The 19,750-nt window shown below is 38.7% G+C and overlaps 1 protein-coding gene across 1 annotated transcript; it reads right to left on the reverse strand.

The window, feature by feature from the left end:
* Nucleotides 1-548: 548 nt before the first annotated feature.
* Nucleotides 549-16,060, reverse strand: LOC122082469. Its single transcript, XM_042650063.1, has 4 exons — nucleotides 15,505-16,060; nucleotides 14,934-15,408; nucleotides 3,562-3,689; nucleotides 549-1,437 (listed from the first exon to the last, which is right to left on the reverse strand). The coding sequence occupies exons 1-4, from the start codon at nucleotides 15,580-15,582 to the stop codon at nucleotides 970-972; spliced, it is 1,149 nt and encodes a 382-aa protein (XP_042505997.1). The 5' UTR covers nucleotides 15,583-16,060; the 3' UTR covers nucleotides 549-969.
* Nucleotides 16,061-19,750: the final 3,690 nt, after the last annotated feature.

Below are 19,750 nucleotides of genomic sequence, written 5' to 3' on the forward strand. Positions count from 1 at the left end.
GAGAGGGTTCCCCCAGCCCCAATGTGAGGAGGAAGGAGATTTGTATACCACACCAATAGCTGAATCCCAACTCCTGCTGGGCAACCACAGTTTTAGTACATGATATCGACACAAGTGACAAAATCGGTATTAGTCACCATCGATTTCAAGCTCAGGTCTACCGAAAACGTCGTCTTCTCAATTTAAAATTTGACTTTTGTAACTATGATCAAACAATCTCCTCTTACCATCACTGAGTCACTGACAGAGACATGGATGTAACTTCTTTAATTCAGTAATGTTTAATTTTTCTTTTTCCTTACCACCCAAAAAAAAAAAAAAAAACCCAGTACAGTTCTGCCGTATCGAAGCTATTCTGAATCAAAAAGCCATTTTTTTCATCTAAAATCTAGAGTTCAAGGCGATTCACTGATACCATATTGGTATCAGGAAGGTATCAGCACAGTCGATACACCCAATCTGATACCAATTCCTAAAACCATGCTTATGAAGTTAAATCATATGTGCCTGCACAGAATTTACTAGAACATATTCCTATATAATGCAAATTTTATCAAGAAGCAAATGGTAGGGCCTTCATACATGAATCTAACTAGAATAATGAATAAAAGCCGAATGTAAGGACGTTTTATTTACAAACTGGAACAAGACACACACATGTATTGACATAAAATGCTCCCTGAATACAAATCCAACTGGTGAAAGGATCAGTAGCACCTGCCCTTATTGCTGATGTTCTCCTGTGAACTATAACAAATTTAATTTAAAAAATATTTACATTTTTCCTCTCCCCCTTACACTCATTTGTGTTTCTGGATAATTAGTTTCATAGACAAACAACAATTGAATAACATGAAGAATGCATCATCCCAAAAACTGATGTATTGATACAGACTCGAAAGCCAATTAGAAAGAAACATAAGCATTTGCTTCTTAATGTTTCTATTTGTGTACCCAATTCAGTGTCGATTAATCATTCCGCCCTTCTTTGTTCAACCGTCTTGAAGCAAGACCTTTGGAGGAAACGCTTGGTGTGACAGGTTTTGACGCTGTGACCGGTGCCTCCTCGTCATCCCAATTGTCGTCCCAACTGTTATCCCATCCATCAGTTGCTTCTACCTCAGTTTTCCCTCCACCTGAAATTGGCAGCTCTGTTTCCAACTTTTGGTATTTGGAACCATCACTAGGGATATGCGTCCGTCGGAATCTGATGAACATGCAAGCTGATGCCACTAGTAGAAGTAATACACCAGCTGACATGTATACGGCGGAGGGGGCCTGTGTCAGAAGGTTTGCGTATTTGGAGATGGTGGAATGATCTATTTTCCTCCCCAAATTATGTAAGGTCAGGTCCCGGAAATCAAGGAGGCAGTCACCACTCCCTGCTGTCAAGGTGATCAATGTGTCATTACCTCCATCCCCTATAGCAACTTTCACCTGCAGTTTACAATGGCCACATCCATTCTATGCATCAAACACAGTTCCATTTTCATGAATAATTCAGGGTTGTTGAGATGACAAATGAAATACTAGGCACATTCTTGTGCATGCTTCTACTAATCCAGCCTACTGAATCTTGAAGGTATCGGTAGGGTTTGTGAGGGAATAAAAATTTCAGTCAAAATTCAACTAGCTACTCAAAAAAATTATATATTCAAAAAGATGGTCTTGAGCCACATTAAGCACAATTAGCTGGATTTAACATTAACGATCAGTGACTCTGCTGTCAATATACAGAACTTCCTTAATTGCTCTTCTAACAGAAGAATCTCTTGTACAGCCTTCAAGGACTGTCTAAATGACACCTATATAGATGTATTTGGAACTTGACACCTCCTTTTGAATGCCCATTGTCTTATTCCAAAAAGTAAATAAATCAGGGTTAAAATAGGATTTTCAAACATAATTTAAGAGCGACCTCATTATTCATTATGTTATTATCAAAAGTTGTCGTCTCAAATATATTTTGAGTATACATGTGAAATGATAGGATTTAACCTCATTGAAAAAAAAAAAAAAAAAAAAAAAGGAGTTAAAAGGAAAAAAAAGTAAAGTAACAAATTATTTGACACCCTTTAGGGTACCATTAAATGGTTTTTCTTAAAGAGGGTACTATTAAATGGTTTTTCTTCATTCCAAATGCATATTTTAGTTTTTTAATTGAATTTTGTGTGTTCTTGAACTCAATTATGTGTAGAATAGGCTATATTGGAAAAAAGATACAGCAGGGTGCAACGTAAACTAGAAACCTAGGGTCCGAAGCCATACTAACATTATGGGTGTTTTTTTCCTTTTTACAATTTAAAGATTCAAATATGTTTAAAGAAGCTTCATTAGGGTTCCACAGAAGTTTTGGGCCAAAATATAGCCGTTTGACCACCAAAATGGTCAACCAATATATGCAGCTGAAATGTACCAGGTTTCAGTCAACATTCAACCGAAATTTTGAAAATTGACAATGAGAGGATGGAAAATGTTGTTCATTAACTTCAAAAATGTCCCACAAATGATTCACAACCACAGCTACGAAGTTGTCTTCTTCAAAAAATATGGTTTTTCTTGGTTAAAGTATTTGCTTATACCAGACCCAAAGTGGAAAATAACAAAGCAATACACCACCACCACCAACAACAACAAAGCCTTATCCCTAGCTCCCCACTAAATGGGGTCAGCTACATGGATCCTCCCTCCAATCAGCTCTATTCGAAGTCATACGTAATAGAAGGCCTAGGCTATGCATGCCTTTTCTCAACACTTCTCTAAGGGTTATTTTAGGCCTGCCTGGCTCTTTTAGATCTTTCAATCTGAATCAAATAACTCCTCTGAACTAGAACATCTAAAGGCCTCTGTTGAAAATGGTCATGCCACCTCAAATGACTTTCTCGGAGCTTATCATGTATCAGCGCTACACCCAACTCAGCTCTAATGTGGTCATTCCTTACTTTGTCCTTCTTACTTTGGCCACACATCTAACTCAACACCCTCATCTCCGCTACACTTAGTTTATCTATATGATGCTTCTTACCTGCCCAGGATTCCGCAATACACCAACACTTTTGACATTCTCCCCACCACCCAAAAGGAAAAAAAAAAGAAAAAAGAAAAAAGAAAAAGAGGAGTGAATCCAACTACCACATATCCACAAACACAATGTGGGCATGTATTCCCGTAAAAAAAAAAAAGATACCCCTAAAGGCTATCATGGATTCAAATGTTCAATCCTTTGTTTTCATTGTGGGACTGATCATGTTGGTGAGTAGGAAGACCTTGGTTTAGGCAATCACTTAACACACAGTAGAACACTTCAAGACACACTTAACACAGGTAACAACCTGTAAAAGGAAAACAGCACAAGAAAGGGACTTGGTCTCCATGATACAGATCAGAGAAGTTAAAGGACCAAGGGTAAACAAAAAGTGACTTAGAACATACGAGTGAGAAATGATACAAGCAGCCTAGGTTTGACAACCAACATGACCTTAAACAGAATTCAATGACAAAACAAAAACTATGTAGTTAACCAAACTTTAGTCAGGAAGAGGCTTAATTTTGTATAAGTACCTTACTGTTTTGTTTCCCTTCGAGTTGAACAGTAGTTTCTTCCAGTTGGACAAAGTCAGGAGCAGAAATATTTACAATAAGCAGGCCTTTCCCCTTATTCTGTATCAGAAGTGAAAGATCTGGAGAGTCTAGAAGATACAAACCATCATTTAGTACAAAGTTCTCAATGTAACCCATAATAAATATGGTACTCCAGATATCATCAAAAGGATAATTCCAATATTAAACAATATCATAATTAACATTGAGAAACCAAAAAGTTTGGCCTGATTACAAAATAAAAAGAATCTATCAATAGAATCAACCATGAAATATGCTAATTTTACTCTTATATTACCTGATTAAGAACCTACTAGTTTGCATAATAGGTATAAAATGAATCCAAAGACTCCAAGTCATCCATAAAATAGATTTGAATTTTTCACTTGCACATGCATTCAGGTTTATCCAGAGAGATATAGTTCCCACTTTGAGTAATATTGCTGGATCTTTTTGTTCACCACAAATACTTCATTGGGAAGATGTTTTCAGTGAAAATAAATTCTTCCCTTATTTTCCAGCTGCTTGCATGCATTCCCGAAATAGGCAGGAAAAAATAATTTTTTGTCCTTCGGTGTTTGGATGATTAAAAACTAGGCATACAGAAAGCCCTGGACTCTAGATCCATTACTCTCAGAATTTCACCTATAAAATCTATTTCTGTTAAAAAGGTTCATTTGTTCATAATTTGGGAGATGCTTTTGTCACTATCCACTTGTTTAATGGACATGTTGGTTCTATAATATCAATTACTGAAATAAAATTGTCTTAAGAGAATCTGCAAGAAATTTTGATAAGGACTAGCATCACACCCTGAAATGATATGTTCAAACAACCATGTGGTGGTGAGTAAACAAGTTTTGTGTGCATAGCAGATTACCATCACATGGTGGTGATGAACCTGCTTCACTACTGAGAGGGGTGTGAACCAGTAGGTCTTCAAATTTCTTCCCATATCTTCTACACACACAATAGAATGTCACTGGCTGGGGCAATCCCAATTTTACCATCTTCAAATTGTGTACAATCCTGCTTACAACCAAGAATGGTTACGCCTACCAAGAGAGTACACCCATCCTGCAATCACACACCATGACACTTCTAACCACAACAAAATATAGACAATCATGACACAAGGGTTTTACATGGTTCAGCAATGAGCCTACTCCAGGGAGCAATACCCACACAGGGTTTCGTATATTGTCTGATACACTATTCTTGGTTTGGTTTTTAATAATACAAAACCGGGGCTACAACCCACCACTCACAATTGCAGTTGTGAATCTCCAGATAGTACTAGGAAATTTAACAAACAACTTGTGAGCACTACACACAAGCCCTTACAATGATGGAAAATTAAATCCCCTAACACAAAACTACTTCCAACTAGGTATTTTAACTCAAATCAACATTACCTAATCAATTACAAAAGAGGGAAAAAGGGTTTACCTAAGTGGATAAACCACAACCATCTCCAACTTTCTCAAACATCTTTGCCATCAATCTCTTTAAAAAAACTTAACCCCTTTGAAGCACTCCCAAAGCTCCCAACAAGTAGAATCACCTTCTTTGACAAATATGGAATTATGGAGCTTTCTTCAAGCCAAAACACCCATCTCACTCTCTTCCTCATGATTTGAATGATCTAATTTGGCCCCCAAATGAGAGATATGGCCAAAATATGATTAGGGACATAACGGTCATTACAAAATTTTTTATAGGACATAAGGACCTTTAAAATCGATTTAGTGACATTCTGTAACGCACTACTTAAAACCGTGATAAGATAATGCATCACGAGCCAAATGCTCGATTATGAGCTGTTAGATTCACTTCAAAAGGATGGGTGTCTTGACCGTAGGATCTATTTAAGAGATCTGGATGCACCAGATTTGAGCAAAGAGGATCTTTGATGGCATAGATGCGATGCAGCCGTAGCACCAAATCGATAAAGGCCACTATATGGTGCCAAGCACCCAACCGAAGTTGTGCTAGACCAATAAGGAAGCTCGTACAAGAAGAACTCGGGCCTAGGTCGCATGCCTTGCTAAAAAGTGTGGATCTTGAAATCATTTTGGATCAATGCCCATCTAATGGTTATGCCAACTTTTGGAAATCTCATATAAGGCTCTTGCACCCATCGTCTCAAGCATCTAATGCCAAATCTCTTAAGTTCGCCATTAAAGGGCCTAATACATTGAAGCTCACAGTAGCTATATGAAATCCAACTCAAAATTTTGGTTAAGTCATTTGAATAGCGCCAAGTGTTTGACAGAAGTCCATAACCCCTTTTGCCTTTGCACCCCTGCTTATAATAGCCCCATTTGCCTTAGCACCCTTGCCTATAATCATGGCCTTCACTTGGCTGTGCTCCCATGCTACCCATGGCTCTTGGCCCTTGCACTTATACACACATGCTGCCAATGCATGCACCCCTTGTGCGCTGGGCATGCCAGCCAAGGCTGGCTGACTGCCTTGGTGCTGCGCCATGTGCTGTGCACACTAGCCACCTCAACACCTATGCACGCCAGCCACATGTGTCGTGCACCTGTGCCACCTTGCCAACTCCAAGCCATATGTCCTGCACATCTATCCCATGCCATCAACCACATCACTGACCATCACGGCCCGAACCAAACAGAGCATACAAATATACTACTCAACCAAATGCACCCGAGCTCAAATGGAATGTGTTGTACACCTATCCAGCCATGTCATCGACATTATGACACAACCTTAAAGGAGCATACAAATATGTTACTCAACCAAATGCATCTGAACTCAACTGGACCATACTGTACACATGTCTAGCTCATCTTGGCGCATCTAGGCACATCTTGAACGGAGCGTACACGTATGCCATGCCTCTAAACACATCTGAAACCCTTGGAAAGCATTGCAAGAGTCATGTTGCCAACAATGACAATAATACCGCAAACCGTACCACTCTGCCAATGCAACCATCACCACAACGGCAACGCCCACCGATCATGCCATCTATGGCAGCGTTGCATCTACGCCATTGATGATCCTCTTTCCTCTAATCCGATGCACTCAGATCTCTTGAATAGATCCTATGGACAAGACATAACCTGCCCTTTTGAAGTGAATCTAACTACTCATAATCGAGGCGCTGACTCGTGATGCATTATCTCGTCATGACTTTAAGTAGTGCATTACAGATGTCACTAAATCGATTTAAAAGTCCTTATGTTCCTAAAACAATTTTGTAATGATCGTATGTCCTCAATCCTATTTTTGTCATCTCTCTCTCATTTTAGGGCCAAATTAGGCTATTCAAATTGCAGATTTTCAAGAAAATCGTGAGGAAGAGAGTGGGATGGTTGTTTTGGCTTGAAGGAAGCTCTATAATTCCAGATTTGTCAAGGAAGGTGATTCTACTTGGTGGGAACTTTTGGAGTGCTTCAAGTTCAATAGCGAGCCTTAGTTGAGTTTCTTTGAAGATATTGATGGTAAAGGTGTTTGAGAAGATTGGAGATGCTTCAAGTGATTTATCCACTTAGGTAAACCATTTTTTCCTCTTTTGTAATTGACTAGATAGTGTTGATTTGAGTTAAAATACCTAGTTGAAAATAGTTTTGTGTTGGGGGATTTAATTTTCCATGATTGTAAGGGCTTGTGAATAGTGCTCACAAGGTGTTTAGTTTTGTATTGTCAAAAACCAAACCAAGAGTAGCGTATTGGGCAATATACGAAACCCCAAGTGGGTATTACTCCATGGAGTATACTTATTGCCTAACCACGTAAAACCCTTGTGTCGTGATGTTGTGCATAAAAGTGTCATGGTGTGTGACTGCAGGATAAGTGTGTTCTCCTGGTAAGCCTAACCATTCTTGGTTGTAGGCGAGATTGCACACGATTTGTCAAGGGGCTGTTTCGACTGCTTGACTACCAAGTCATAACATTCCTACCTTACTGTTGGACCAAGCGAGCCCCTTTAAAATTGGGATTCCCTAGCCAGTGATGTTCAGTTGTGTGTGTGGAAGATTTGGGAAGAAATTTAACGACCTACTGATTCCCCTTCTCTCAGTAGTGAAACTGGTTCATCAAGTGGTATCAGAGCCACCCCCCAATAGGGCTTGATCAGTAGTTGGGAGATCAAAGGGACTGAATATGACTTCAGGTAAAGGTGGAAATAGTTCAGGTAGAGCACACCACAGTTTGATAGAAATAACTTTATACTCTGGAAAAGGAGAATGGAATTCTTTTTTGTCTCACTTGGTTATAACGTCTGGGAAGCAATCAATATCCTCAACTGACACAAAAGAGAGAAAAAGATATGTGAACAATCAGAAAACAATCCATGCAATTTCAAGCGCATTACCTAAAAGTGAGATGGCCAAGATGATGAGTTGCAATTCAGCCAAGTAGATGTAAGACAAGTTGATTAGCATTCATGAAGGAGATCCCAAGAAAAAGAAAGCCAAGTTGCAAGTGTACAGGTCTCCATTTGAATCACTAAAGATGTTTGTTGATGACGACATTGCTGGGTACATGATGAGAGTGAATAAAGTTGTAAACTCTATTAGAAGACTGGGAGAAACATTGATAGATGCCACAGTTGTGCAGAAAATCTTAAGGTCATTTTTACATAAGTCTGACCCAAAGGTGTCAGCAATTGAGGGGGCTAAATACCTTGAGACCCTATCTCTTGATGAGCTACATGGGCCCTTAACTGCCTATGAGATGAGGGCTAGAAAGAGTAAGGAAAAGGCATCAAACAAGGAGACAGCATTTAGAGCTTTTCGAGGCTTGATCTTTCTGAAAAATCTGATGTGGAGTTGAGTGATAAAGATGTGAGGCTAATTTTGTTAAGGGTAATTTACAGCGCCACCCCCTGGAGAATGCCACTATTATAGAGACACCCCCTGCTTAATACCAAATTTCGTTCACACCCCTTATCGCCAGTCACTGTTAAGTGAGGATTTGAAATGACGGCTTTAGCCTTTTGACTAAAACACATAACAGGGGTTAAGGGAAGGAGGGCATCGCTGCAGCTTATTCGACGGTGTGGAAGCCCTCCCTTCCATAGGGGAATCACCTCCTCCGATCACACCCAACAGCTTATCCTTGAATATGGGGGCTGCACCTTTGCAAAACGCATAAGCAGAGATCCCTCGATTCTACAACTCAGCTTGTCCATCATCCGAACCAGGGAACTTCAAATGCTTCGCAATGGCATTGGTGGCGGCAATAACATCAGCAATAACAGCTTGATATCGAAGCTTTGATTGCCATTTCAGTAGGGTTCCTAGTTGATTCACTCACTGAAGAGGAAATCGAATCCAATGTTGTGTCGACGCTCGGCGAATCGAGCAGGCGAACTACGTTGTTCGGAATCACATCCTCACTCGGTGGCAACCCAATGTCTCTGTTTGGATAACTAGTGACCACGCACTTGAATCCATATGGTTCGAGCATCGAGGACTAGTCAACTCAGCCTACTCGTTTCTTCTCAAGCATGGTGATATATGCCCTCTTTATCTCCCCGACAGAATGGCTGTGAATGCCGAGATGGATTCGAGGGTGGAGGTTTCTTTTAATCAGCTTTTAGATAAGGTGTGTAAGCTTAGGCAGGCAGGCTGTGATGGATAAGGCTGAGTTTGTAGATGTTTCTTTGGGCACTTCTCGTGAGGCTTTTAGGCAGGTTTACAAGGTTGGTGAGGATCCACAAGAACGAATGCTTTTGAATTGGCATCTCGCCAATCTGGAATACGCTAACACGTCACCATTGTTTGATCTATCCATGTGGTTAGGGGCTTAAGAGAAGAGAAGTATTTATCAACTACTTTACATTTTATGCGGGTATTTCGGTATTTAACAAAAAATAAACCAGCTGATGTCAGCACTTGAGATATATTCCTTAACAGAGACTGACGGTAAGGGGAGTGAACGCAATTTTGTATCAAGCAGGGGGTGTCTCTATAATAATGACATTCTTTAGGGGGTGGTGCTGTAAATTACCCTTTTATTAAAGACTACCAAAAGGTAGAGGCATATACAAGGGAAAACTTCCACTCAAGTGCTTCAGCTGTGAAGCAATAGGGCACTTTGCTTCCAAATGTCCAACTAGGAAGAGAAATGCCCGTGATGAAGATGATGAAGATGAAGATGAAGATGAAGCACCTAAAGAGAAGAATTTTTTCAAAAAGAGGGTCATTAACTTGAGAGAAAGACTGAAGAAGAGAAGCCTCATTACAAGGAAGGATAGTGATACATCAGATATTGGGTCAGAATAATTATCTTATGCTGCTTGCAGTCAAGGAAGCTAGTGAAAGTAAACTCAAAACTAATGGTGAAGACATTTTAGAAGCTGAGCTTGAATCGGCTCTTGATGTGATAGATGATGAAGAAAAGAAAAACAAGAAGCTCAAAAAACTCCTCAAAGAAGCAATGAAGAAATGAAGTTGCTTAAAGGAAAATTTGAAGAAATTAATTAAATTGCCATTGAATTTGAAGAGCAACTCACATTGACAATAACAGAGAATGAAGATCAATGAAGAGATTGACTCTCTCAAGGAACAAACGGAGGACAAAGAAATAGAGATAAGTAACTTTCTTGAGATGGAAAAGGAATTTGAAGAGTTGAAGAGAAAAATGCTTAGTATGATGGAGACAGAGAGCACACCACCCACAGTGACCATGCAAGTTCCTCATACACAAGCACAAGACAACAGAGTGTTAGATGAGATTCTCAGTGCACAGAGACCAGCAGGTGTCAGAAATGGTATTGAATATAATGCATGTAAGTCATCCAGACAAGGTGAGAATAGGATGAGACAAATGGACACAATGGCAGGTTCAGGTGTGGGAACTGAGAAGGGAGCATCGACAATGTCAGTGCAGAGGAAAGCCAGCAGAAATCAGAAGGGTAAGGAGGTTGTGTTTGCTCAAACAGGTGGCACCATTGCATATGGAAGGAGAGGTATAGGCAAAGACTCGGGGGGAGCAGAGTACAATCAATAGGGGCATATACAAGTACAACTCTACTCCAATTAGTCAGTAGAGGCCAGTGAGGGCAGTTGGACGTGGTGGTTACTACAGATAAAGAGAGACTTCCATTGAGGCCAAACCCTTCTTCCTAGGATGTTGTTACAAGTATAACACCTATGGTCATAAGGTGGCAACTGCAACTTTAATGCCAAGCAAGTGAGTGATGAGAGCATATATTCTTTTGCACCAATGATGAGAGATTATGGTCACATTGCTAGAGAATGTATGTCAATCCCTCACCCGCCCGCTCCTAACCCCCCCCCCAAAAAAAAAAAAAAAAAAAAGGTAGCAGAACAAGAATGTGAGACATGTGACTACAACTGCTCAAGTCTAGAGGAGACCAAGAAGAGCACCATAGAGACGAACACAAAAGCAGACTCTTGGTGTAAGTAGACAAGTTTGGGTTAAGAAGAGAAGTGCAGAAATTGAGGATACTTCTCTTATGGTGCAAACAACCTTTAAGGCACAAGACAAGTTTATACCATGTATCCTTGATAATGGTTGTTCTAGTCACACTACTGGTGAGTAGTGACAAGAATATAATTGTAGAACTCAACCAATGTGAAGGAGGAACGGTAAACTTTGGCAACGATGAGTGTCCCAAGATTGTAGAAAGACACATTGTGAGTCTTGACGCAGGGTAAACACTAATGATGTGTTGTATGTGGTTGGATTGAAGCACAATCTATTAAGTGAGATTTGTGACAATGGACACAAGGTGGTCTTCAACAAGTCAAGATTTGAGGTGAGACATGCAGACAGTTGAAAGTTGATTGTTCTAGGGTTGAGGACTTTAGGAAACCTCTACATTATCTGAAAGTGTGAAAGGATCTTGTCTTATAGGTCAAGAAAAGGAGCAGTGGCTTTGGCATAGAAGGTTGGGCCATATAGGTTTTGACAATCTAGCAAAACACATCGAAGAACGGAATAAGAGATGTTCTCCAACTGAAAAAGCCATCAAATCCAACATGTGTATCTTGTCAAAAGGGCAAGCAAGCAAGCAAGAGCTACCTACAAAGCCAAGAAGCACTACAAAAGGAGGCTATTGGAGTTAGTACACACAGATCTATGTGGGCCTACCAAAACTCAAATCACTAATGGTGATAGATATTTTATTCTATTTGTTGGTGACTACACCATGATGACTTGTGTTCAGTTTTTTAAGCACAAATTTGAGGCACTTGAGAAGTTTGTTGTCTTCAAGAATTAAGTTGAAAATAAGACTAGAAAGAGACTCAAGTATCTGAGATCAGACAAAGGTAGGTGAGTACACATGGTTTGAGTTTGATGAGTACTGTTTTGAGCATGGAATAAGGAGGCAGAAGATATCAACTACAAAAACACCACAACAAAATTATGCTCCAGAGAGGAAAAACAAAACAATGGAGAACATGGCTAGGACAATGCTCATTGAGAGCAACCTAGGAGAAGAGATATTGGATTGGAGAGAAGCAGTGCACACAACTGTTCACATTCAAAACAGGTGCATGCTTAAACCACATGAATACAAAATTCCACATGAGCTTTGGTTTAAGAGGAAAGCAACTGCAAACCATTCCAGAATCTTTGGCAGTAAATGCTACATTGAAAGGAAAGATGGTAACTTGGGAAAATTTGATGAGAGAGCAGATGAAGATATCTTCCTTCGTAACTCAGTGGGAAGTAAAGCCTACAAATGTGCTGCAAGAGGCTAGGTAAAATTGTTGAGAGCTCAGATGTGAAAATAGATGAAAAGAGCTTCAACAAACAAAGTGATGATGTTGTAGAGTACTCATTTGATGAAGACCTCACAAATGATAATGATCAAAGTGAGGGTGAGCCTTAAGAAGAACCAGTGGTTGAAGAAATTGTATCAGATTTTAAGTTAAGCAGGATGAAAGAAGACCTAGGAAAACCAAAACCGAATTAAATCATCCATTGACACAAGTGATTGGTGACCCAAATTTAGAAATGCAAAGAAGATGAATGATGAAGAAAACATGTGCTTACTCTTTTCTGTCTCATATAGAGCCCAAAACAACTGAGGAAGCAAGCAGAGATGCTAGTTGGGCGAAGGCATGAAGCTATGGATGAAGAACTTGATCAAATTGAGAAGAGCACCTGAGAGTTAGTGCCAAGGCCCACAGTAATAAATGTCACTGGCACAAAATGGGTGTTCTAACAACATGAATAAAGATGGTCAAGTGGTGAAAAACAAGGCCAGATTGGTTTGCAAATGATATGCACAAGTTGAGGGCATTGACTTTGAAGAGACATTTACACCAGTGGCAAGGTTGGAGGCTATTAGGATATTTTTGGCATTGGCAGTGTACAGAGGCTTTAAAGTGTTGGTATTTTGAATGGCAATCTGGAAGAGGAAGTGTACATTGAGTAGCCCAATGGAATTCTGTTGAGTGGAGACCAACCATGGTTTGTAGATTGAAGAAGGCTTTGCATGGATTGAAACATGCACATAGAGCTTGGCACCCAAGGCTAGATAGTTATTTGAGTTAGAAGGGTTTCAATATGGGCATGGTTGATAGCAACCTCTACATCAGAGCAGTTGATAGCACATTGGTTATAATGGTGGTGTACATAGATGATATCATCTTCGGTAGCCACAAAGATGAGTTGGGCAGAGATTTTGATGACCAGATGCAAAGAGAGTTTGAGATGAGCAAGCTTAGAGAGTTATCTTTCTTTCCTGATATGCAGATTAGCCAATTGAGGGATGTAATTTTCTTTTCTCAAACTAAGTTTTTGAAAGAAATGATGAAAAAGTTTACAATGGAGGATTGTAAACCTATGAGCACTCCAATGATGATTGGATGCAAGTTGAGTAAGGAGGACATGTCACCATCAATGAATCACACCATGTATAGATCCGTGATTGGTAATTTGTTATATTTGATTGCATCTAGACCAAATATTATAATGGCAGTGTGCATGGTTGCTAGATTCCAAACAGACTTGAAGGAGACACATGTTGGATTAGTAAAGAGGATCTTTAGATACCTCAAGGGGATGGTTGGTTATGGTTTGTGGTACTCTAAGAGTAAGTCTTTTGACTTGAGAGCCTACTTTGATGCTAATTGGGTTGGTTGTGTAGATAAGAGATAGAACACCAGCGGAGGAGCTTTCTACTTAGGCAACAGTTTGGTTGCATGGCAGAGTAAGAAGCAAGAATCGGTTTCCCTATCTACAGCAGAGGCAGAGTACATTGCAGCATCTACCAGTTGTACCCAGGTTCTGTGGATGAAACAGATGTTGCATGATTTCATATAGAGCAGAATCAGCTTATGATTATCTACTATGACAACACAAATGCAATCAACATCTCCAACAACTCGGTGATGCATTCTAGGATGAAGCACATAGTCATCAAGTATCATTTCTTGAGAGAGAAAGTCGTGTTGGAGAGATTAGATTGGAGTTCATCCTAACAATTGAGCAGATTGCAGACATTTCACCAAACCACTACCCAGGGAGACTTTTGAGAAGCTCAGGGAGCTGATGGGGGTGGTCATTATTCACAAACATCGATAGGAACATAGAGATATGGGAAGACTACTAGTAGTAGCCCCCAAGAGTCTTTGGTATTGTTACCAAAGTGGGGGGGGGGGGGGAGAGAGATCAATGTGGTGAGAGTGTAGCCAAAATGCCAAAAGGGGAGATTGTTAAACATTTGAAGTTGGCATCGTGGTGATGGTTGCATTGGCGGAGTGGTATGCTGTGCGGCATTGTTGTCATTGTTGGCAACATGACTCGTGCGATGCTTTCCCCTTTTTTTTTTTTGTGCAGTCTTACATACATAAGGTAATGAAGCATGCATATTTTGTATTTATTGTCAGCAGGACAAACAATGATCTGTAATGGTTTCAGATTTGGGGTCAAATACTTAGTGATATGGCACTTACTGATATCGTATATTAGTGTTGATGGCCACGTGGAGGTCCGGAAGCCTCACATTTTAGGTGGTTAGGTAAATTTATAACAGCACATACATATTTATTAGGTGAGAACCATTGATCATTCTACGTACAAAAAGGCAAGACACCAAAGAATTAATTCCTTGAAATCAAGTCACTAATGTTAAGTGTAGTTTAATTTGACATTTGTCTCCCACGGGAAAAATTATGCCAAGCAATCAAAAAAACCAAAACCTCGAAAAAACATATGAGAAAGAGTGTGTTGAGGAACCGAGAATCAGTTCAGCGGATCAACTACATATGCATATGTACATAATATGTAGTGAACTCTAAGCAAACCAATGGCAGAGAACAAACAAGCTAAATCAGAAGGAAAGAGAAAACTTTCAAACTTGTTATGCGATTACATACCATTTCCAGGAACTCTTAAACAGGCAACTAATTGTTTCTTTGTATCTGTGCAGTGATTTGACGAATCACATTCTTCGCCCCGAAAACCTTCCTTCCTTGATTTCTTCGAGGGGACTGCAACTCCGTCAGTGCTTTCTTCTTTAGGCAACGGAGTTGTGGTCTGTGGCTGTTCACTCGGTTTCTCTTTCCTATCATGCACCTCGACTTGTGATTCTTTGCTTGAACCATCCTCGTTTGTTCCAGTTTTTGGGCCATCTTTCGAGTCCAATTGCTTTGTCGAATTGCCCATCATATGATTGTTCTTGCTTTCCCCTTGTAATTCACCATCCTGTTCTTCACCCTTCTTTCCTTGCCCAGTTTTTGTAGAATCAATCTCTGAATCAGATCCACTCTTTTTCGGAACCGAGCTATCTGTGTTGTTCGAGGGCAGGGAACCCTTCGGATCAAAACTAGTATTTGAATTTGTTGAATTTACCTAAGTTCAGAATCTACAATTGATTAGGAACCAACACTATTTTGATAAATTTGACCCTACGAAAAAAGGGGGAGAAGAAGAAAAACAGTTGCTCACCTCTGTTTCAGCACGAAAGCAATTAACAATGACGAAGAAAAATAAAAAACCCAGAGGAATAATGCCAATTCGCGCCATTTCAACACATGAACCCGCAGATTCCAATCTTCGGATTCAGCTGAGATTACAGATCCAATCTATCCATGAGCTTAGAAATCAAGGCGGTTGCAGAGAAAACTGTACTTCAGTCGTCAATTACACCGAATTCGATCGGAAACCTAGGGATTCACTCCAACAAAATTTGAAAGAATGTAAACAACTACAAATCTAGGGTTTTTCCAATCAAAACGCAAACTTGAGCAAGAACTGAACAAGCTTGAAATTAGAACACGAAAAGCTTAAAAGAAACCGAGCTCTTCTCTGAGATCTACGACTGTGGAGGGCGAAGAGACGATGAGGCACGACCACAGACAGAAGTATCGAGAGAAAAGGGGCACACAGTCGTCAAAGTAAATCCGTAAGTTGGTTCGCTTTGCAAAGAGAAACGGTAGTGTGCAGCGCAAGTTAACAGTGTCTGCGGGGGAGCTGTTGCCTGGGAGAGGTATCAGATGACGAAGGCTACTACCAGTCTACCACCTCTAGCTGTCCAGCACATCATTTTAAAACTCGGATCGGATAATCGGTTCGTATCGGCCACTTCGAATCAGTATCGGTGTTGACCGATTCCAATCCGATCCTTGACCAATTCCCCGGTAAAATATAAGGATAAAAGGTTAAAAAAATGATTGGAGCATTCTCCTTTCTATGGGGCATTTGAAAGATCCATCCATGCATTTGTTTTTTGGTAATGTGGGGTGAAAAAATATGAGGTTGAAACTCATGTGACATGAAATGTTTCAATATAAATAATTAAAAAGATAATTTTCTTTCACCCATAATCAAGAGATAATCCTTTGAAGTCGTTTTTTCAATATAAGGAATAGAAAATGACTATTGATGTATTTTTCCCTCACAAGAAAATTTTCTCCTTATTTTCTCTTTTTCCAATAATTAAGTAGAGGAAAAGTTACTATTCATCCAATCTCATCACTCTCACAAGAGTGTACAATATAACATTTTGACCATTGAAACAACCAAGGACATTGGTTGGGCTTATTTGACAATTTCCATCCCAATTCTCATGTATATGTTTCTTTACAATTCATTTGCCCTCCGCTCAAATTCTAACAAGCAAATTGAATCTAAATATAAGTAAGATTTGATCGGTCAAAAGTCAATAACAATTTTTTTTTTTTCTTTTTCCTATTGAAAAGACTCAACAACATGCAAGAGAGGAGGATGGTGTTTCCGGGACATGTGAGCCACCTTTCATATACATTTTTATTTTTCTTCTATACAATACATATTACTTATGTTATTGTTGCTATTGTTTCTTGGGCTGTCAACTAGGGATATAAGAGATCGCCCGTAAGAATGCATGAGTGAAAACAACCTTTGTAGTGAGTGTAATTGCACGATGAGCATCGAATAGCCGAGGTGATCTTGGAACACGTGCCCAAATACTATTGATCATCTAATGCTCACTGTGCAACTGCTCAATGCATGAACTCATAAACACTACCTAATTAGAAGATCTGTCAAACCAAGGCATTGAACTTGGTTACTAAAAGGTTGTTCTTGGATAGAAAGTACTACAAGATCAAGGGGAAGGAGCGCATAAATACTTTTTGCGTTACCAAACACGTTCCTCCCACATATAAGTACTCCCAAAAACAAAAACAAAAATTAAGCTTTGGAACAATTCTACGAAATAAATGTATTGTCAAGGGATTCAACCTAGGGTGTCAATTGGTAGTGTCGGGTCGGTCTCAATTGGGCAGGTCGGGCCTAGCTAGGCTTGATCACTTGAAAACCTTGCACCGTAAATGCCCGTTTAAGTAAACATGTTTAGCTTTGGAGAACATGGCATGATTTATAATCGGATCGATCAATATCAGATTTTAATCGATCAATTGGTGTTGAACTTTAACTGGGCTACTTTAAACATTTCTTAACCACTTATTTAAGTCCAAAGGAATTTTGAACTTGTCTATCCTAAAACACACTTTATAAGAATTCAGTGTTGCCTATATTGGGTCCTACGCATGCGTTCCCTGTCAAATATCAATTTCAATTCCGTCTGAACCAACGCTATGGACTTCTAACTTTGAAGTCAAACCTCAACGGACCATTAATCGAACCCGCAGATCAATTCAAGATTTGTCACGTTAGATATCATAGAAAAATTCCATTTTCTCTCTATTACTTGAACTCAATACCTCTCACTATGAGGATGAATAATTAAGCTCAGAATACAATTCGAACAAATGCTAACTGGTTTGTAGTCATAGCAAGGGAAGCGAAGTGTTCTTATGAATGGAAGAGAGAGAGAGAGAGAGAGAGAGAGAGAGAGAGAGAGAGAGAGAGAGAGAGAGAGAGAGAGAGAGCTTGAGAGTGATCTTGAGCCTTGAGGTTGAGGCAGATGATGGGAACTTGAGAGTGAGGAGCAGCCACGGCAAGGCCAAATCCCAAGCGGGAAAGTGTAAAATGAAAGGGATTTAGGGTTTTTAGTTTTGACTCTTTTAGTTTTTTATTAGAAGTGGCAAAATAGGAATTTTATGTAATAGTAAAAGGGGTCAGGGTTCGTCGGGCTACAACGATTTGGGTCAAGTCGGGCATATAAATGTCTCTATTCGATCCGGCGCCCAACAGGCAAGCTACCTGCATAGTGAACGCCTGTTTGTAAACAAGCCTGATATGTTTATTAGTCGAGTTGTAAACATGTCAAGCTCGATTGAACCTACCGATGCAGGCTTAGCCTAATTCAACTTATCAAGTTTCGTTAAATCAAAGTTTGAATTTTTCTCTTACATACTGATACTAAAATGTAACAAGCATTATAATAATAATAATAATAATAATAATAATAATAATAATAATAATAATAGAGTATTAACAATTGTAAAATGTGTAATTAACTCATCACCATATATATATATATATATATATTCTTAGAAGGCAAATTTAAAATAGTAGTAAAATAATGTGCGATCAAGGAGAAAGCTAGGCATTCTAAAAATCAAGGAAGAATGAGAGGTGGATTTTTTTTTAATTGAAAAAAAAAAAAAAAAAAACATTTCACAGTAAAATTTACCTAGAAACATATTAAATTTAAGGGATTGATAAAAAAAAAATTTACGATTTTTCCTTAAAACATCAAATTCAGCTGTGAGCATTTTTTTTTTCTTGACAGCCTACTTAAGTCGGACCTAAGATCCCTTGTTCATGTGCATGTCAGTTTCAACTATAAGAATTATCACATTACCCTGATATGTGACAACTATGTTGACAACATAAGCACATCTATCAATATAAAGAATGCAAATAATCTTTTATTACACTATGTAGATTTCTACTTCGTTTTAGGAAAGTGAAAAAGAAAAATAATAATAAATTGCAATTGAGTTTTGTTACTACTATTATTAGGATCATTTTTATATATTTTTTATAGTTATTTTACTCAAAGAAGCATTGTCTCTTTAATTCAGAGAATTGTCATGGAGGTTTGAGGAAGACTGCATTTGGATGATTGGTTTTTCCTCCTTTGTTAATTGACATATTTATAATTTTCTAAATCCCTTGTAAGAAAAATATCACGATTTTAGGTGCAAATTCTAACATGTATCCTCTCATATAATGAGACATAGGGTCCACACTTAACTAATATATATATATATATATATACACATGCGAATGCACGTGTAGCGAAATATTTTTCTTACAACGTGTTTGTGTGGATAAACTTTTACTTGTAAATATTGTAAACGATTTTCATTGGCATGTAGTCTTCCCTTAGAAAATATCTATGACCATCTTGGCTTCCAAAGGTTGATCAGTAGATCCTACTCAGCAATTTTTCATAAATAGTTTCTTCCATAGGTATTACCTAATCTACGGAAAAACTTTAATGGTAACGTTTAGTTAAAACGCACATGAAATGCATGTTTGGTATAACATTAATAATTAGTGTGTGTTTGTGTGGATTAGAAAAATAATGGAATTAAATTGAAATTTCATGTCTAGTTAAGCATTTAAGCTTTTTAAATTTGTGACGTATCTTTAAATTTTAAAAGCATCTTAAATTTATGATACAAATTTGAACAAAAGATAATAATTGTTTAAAGATAGTCAGTAAACAACATTGCTTTATCTTTCTTCATTTCAATTTTTTTGTATTTTTTGTTTTCATATTTTTTGACATCTATGA

This window comes from Macadamia integrifolia, chromosome 6 (assembly GCF_013358625.1).
Source record: "Macadamia integrifolia cultivar HAES 741 chromosome 6, SCU_Mint_v3, whole genome shotgun sequence".
Taxonomy (NCBI): Eukaryota; Viridiplantae; Streptophyta; class Magnoliopsida; order Proteales; family Proteaceae; genus Macadamia; species Macadamia integrifolia.

Coding starts and splice junctions, on each gene's coding strand:
- LOC122082469 (XM_042650063.1), bottom strand. CDS start 15,582: ATGGCGCGAATTGGCATTATTCCTCTGGGTTTTTTATTTTTCTTCGTC. Junction 15,409..15,504: donor GCTTTCGTGCTGAAACAGAG/GTGAGCAACTGT, acceptor TTCTGAACTTAG/GTAAATTCAACAAATTCAAA. Junction 1,438..3,561: donor AAGGGAAACAAAACAGTAAG/GTACTTATACAA, acceptor TGTAAACTGCAG/GTGAAAGTTGCTATAGGGGA.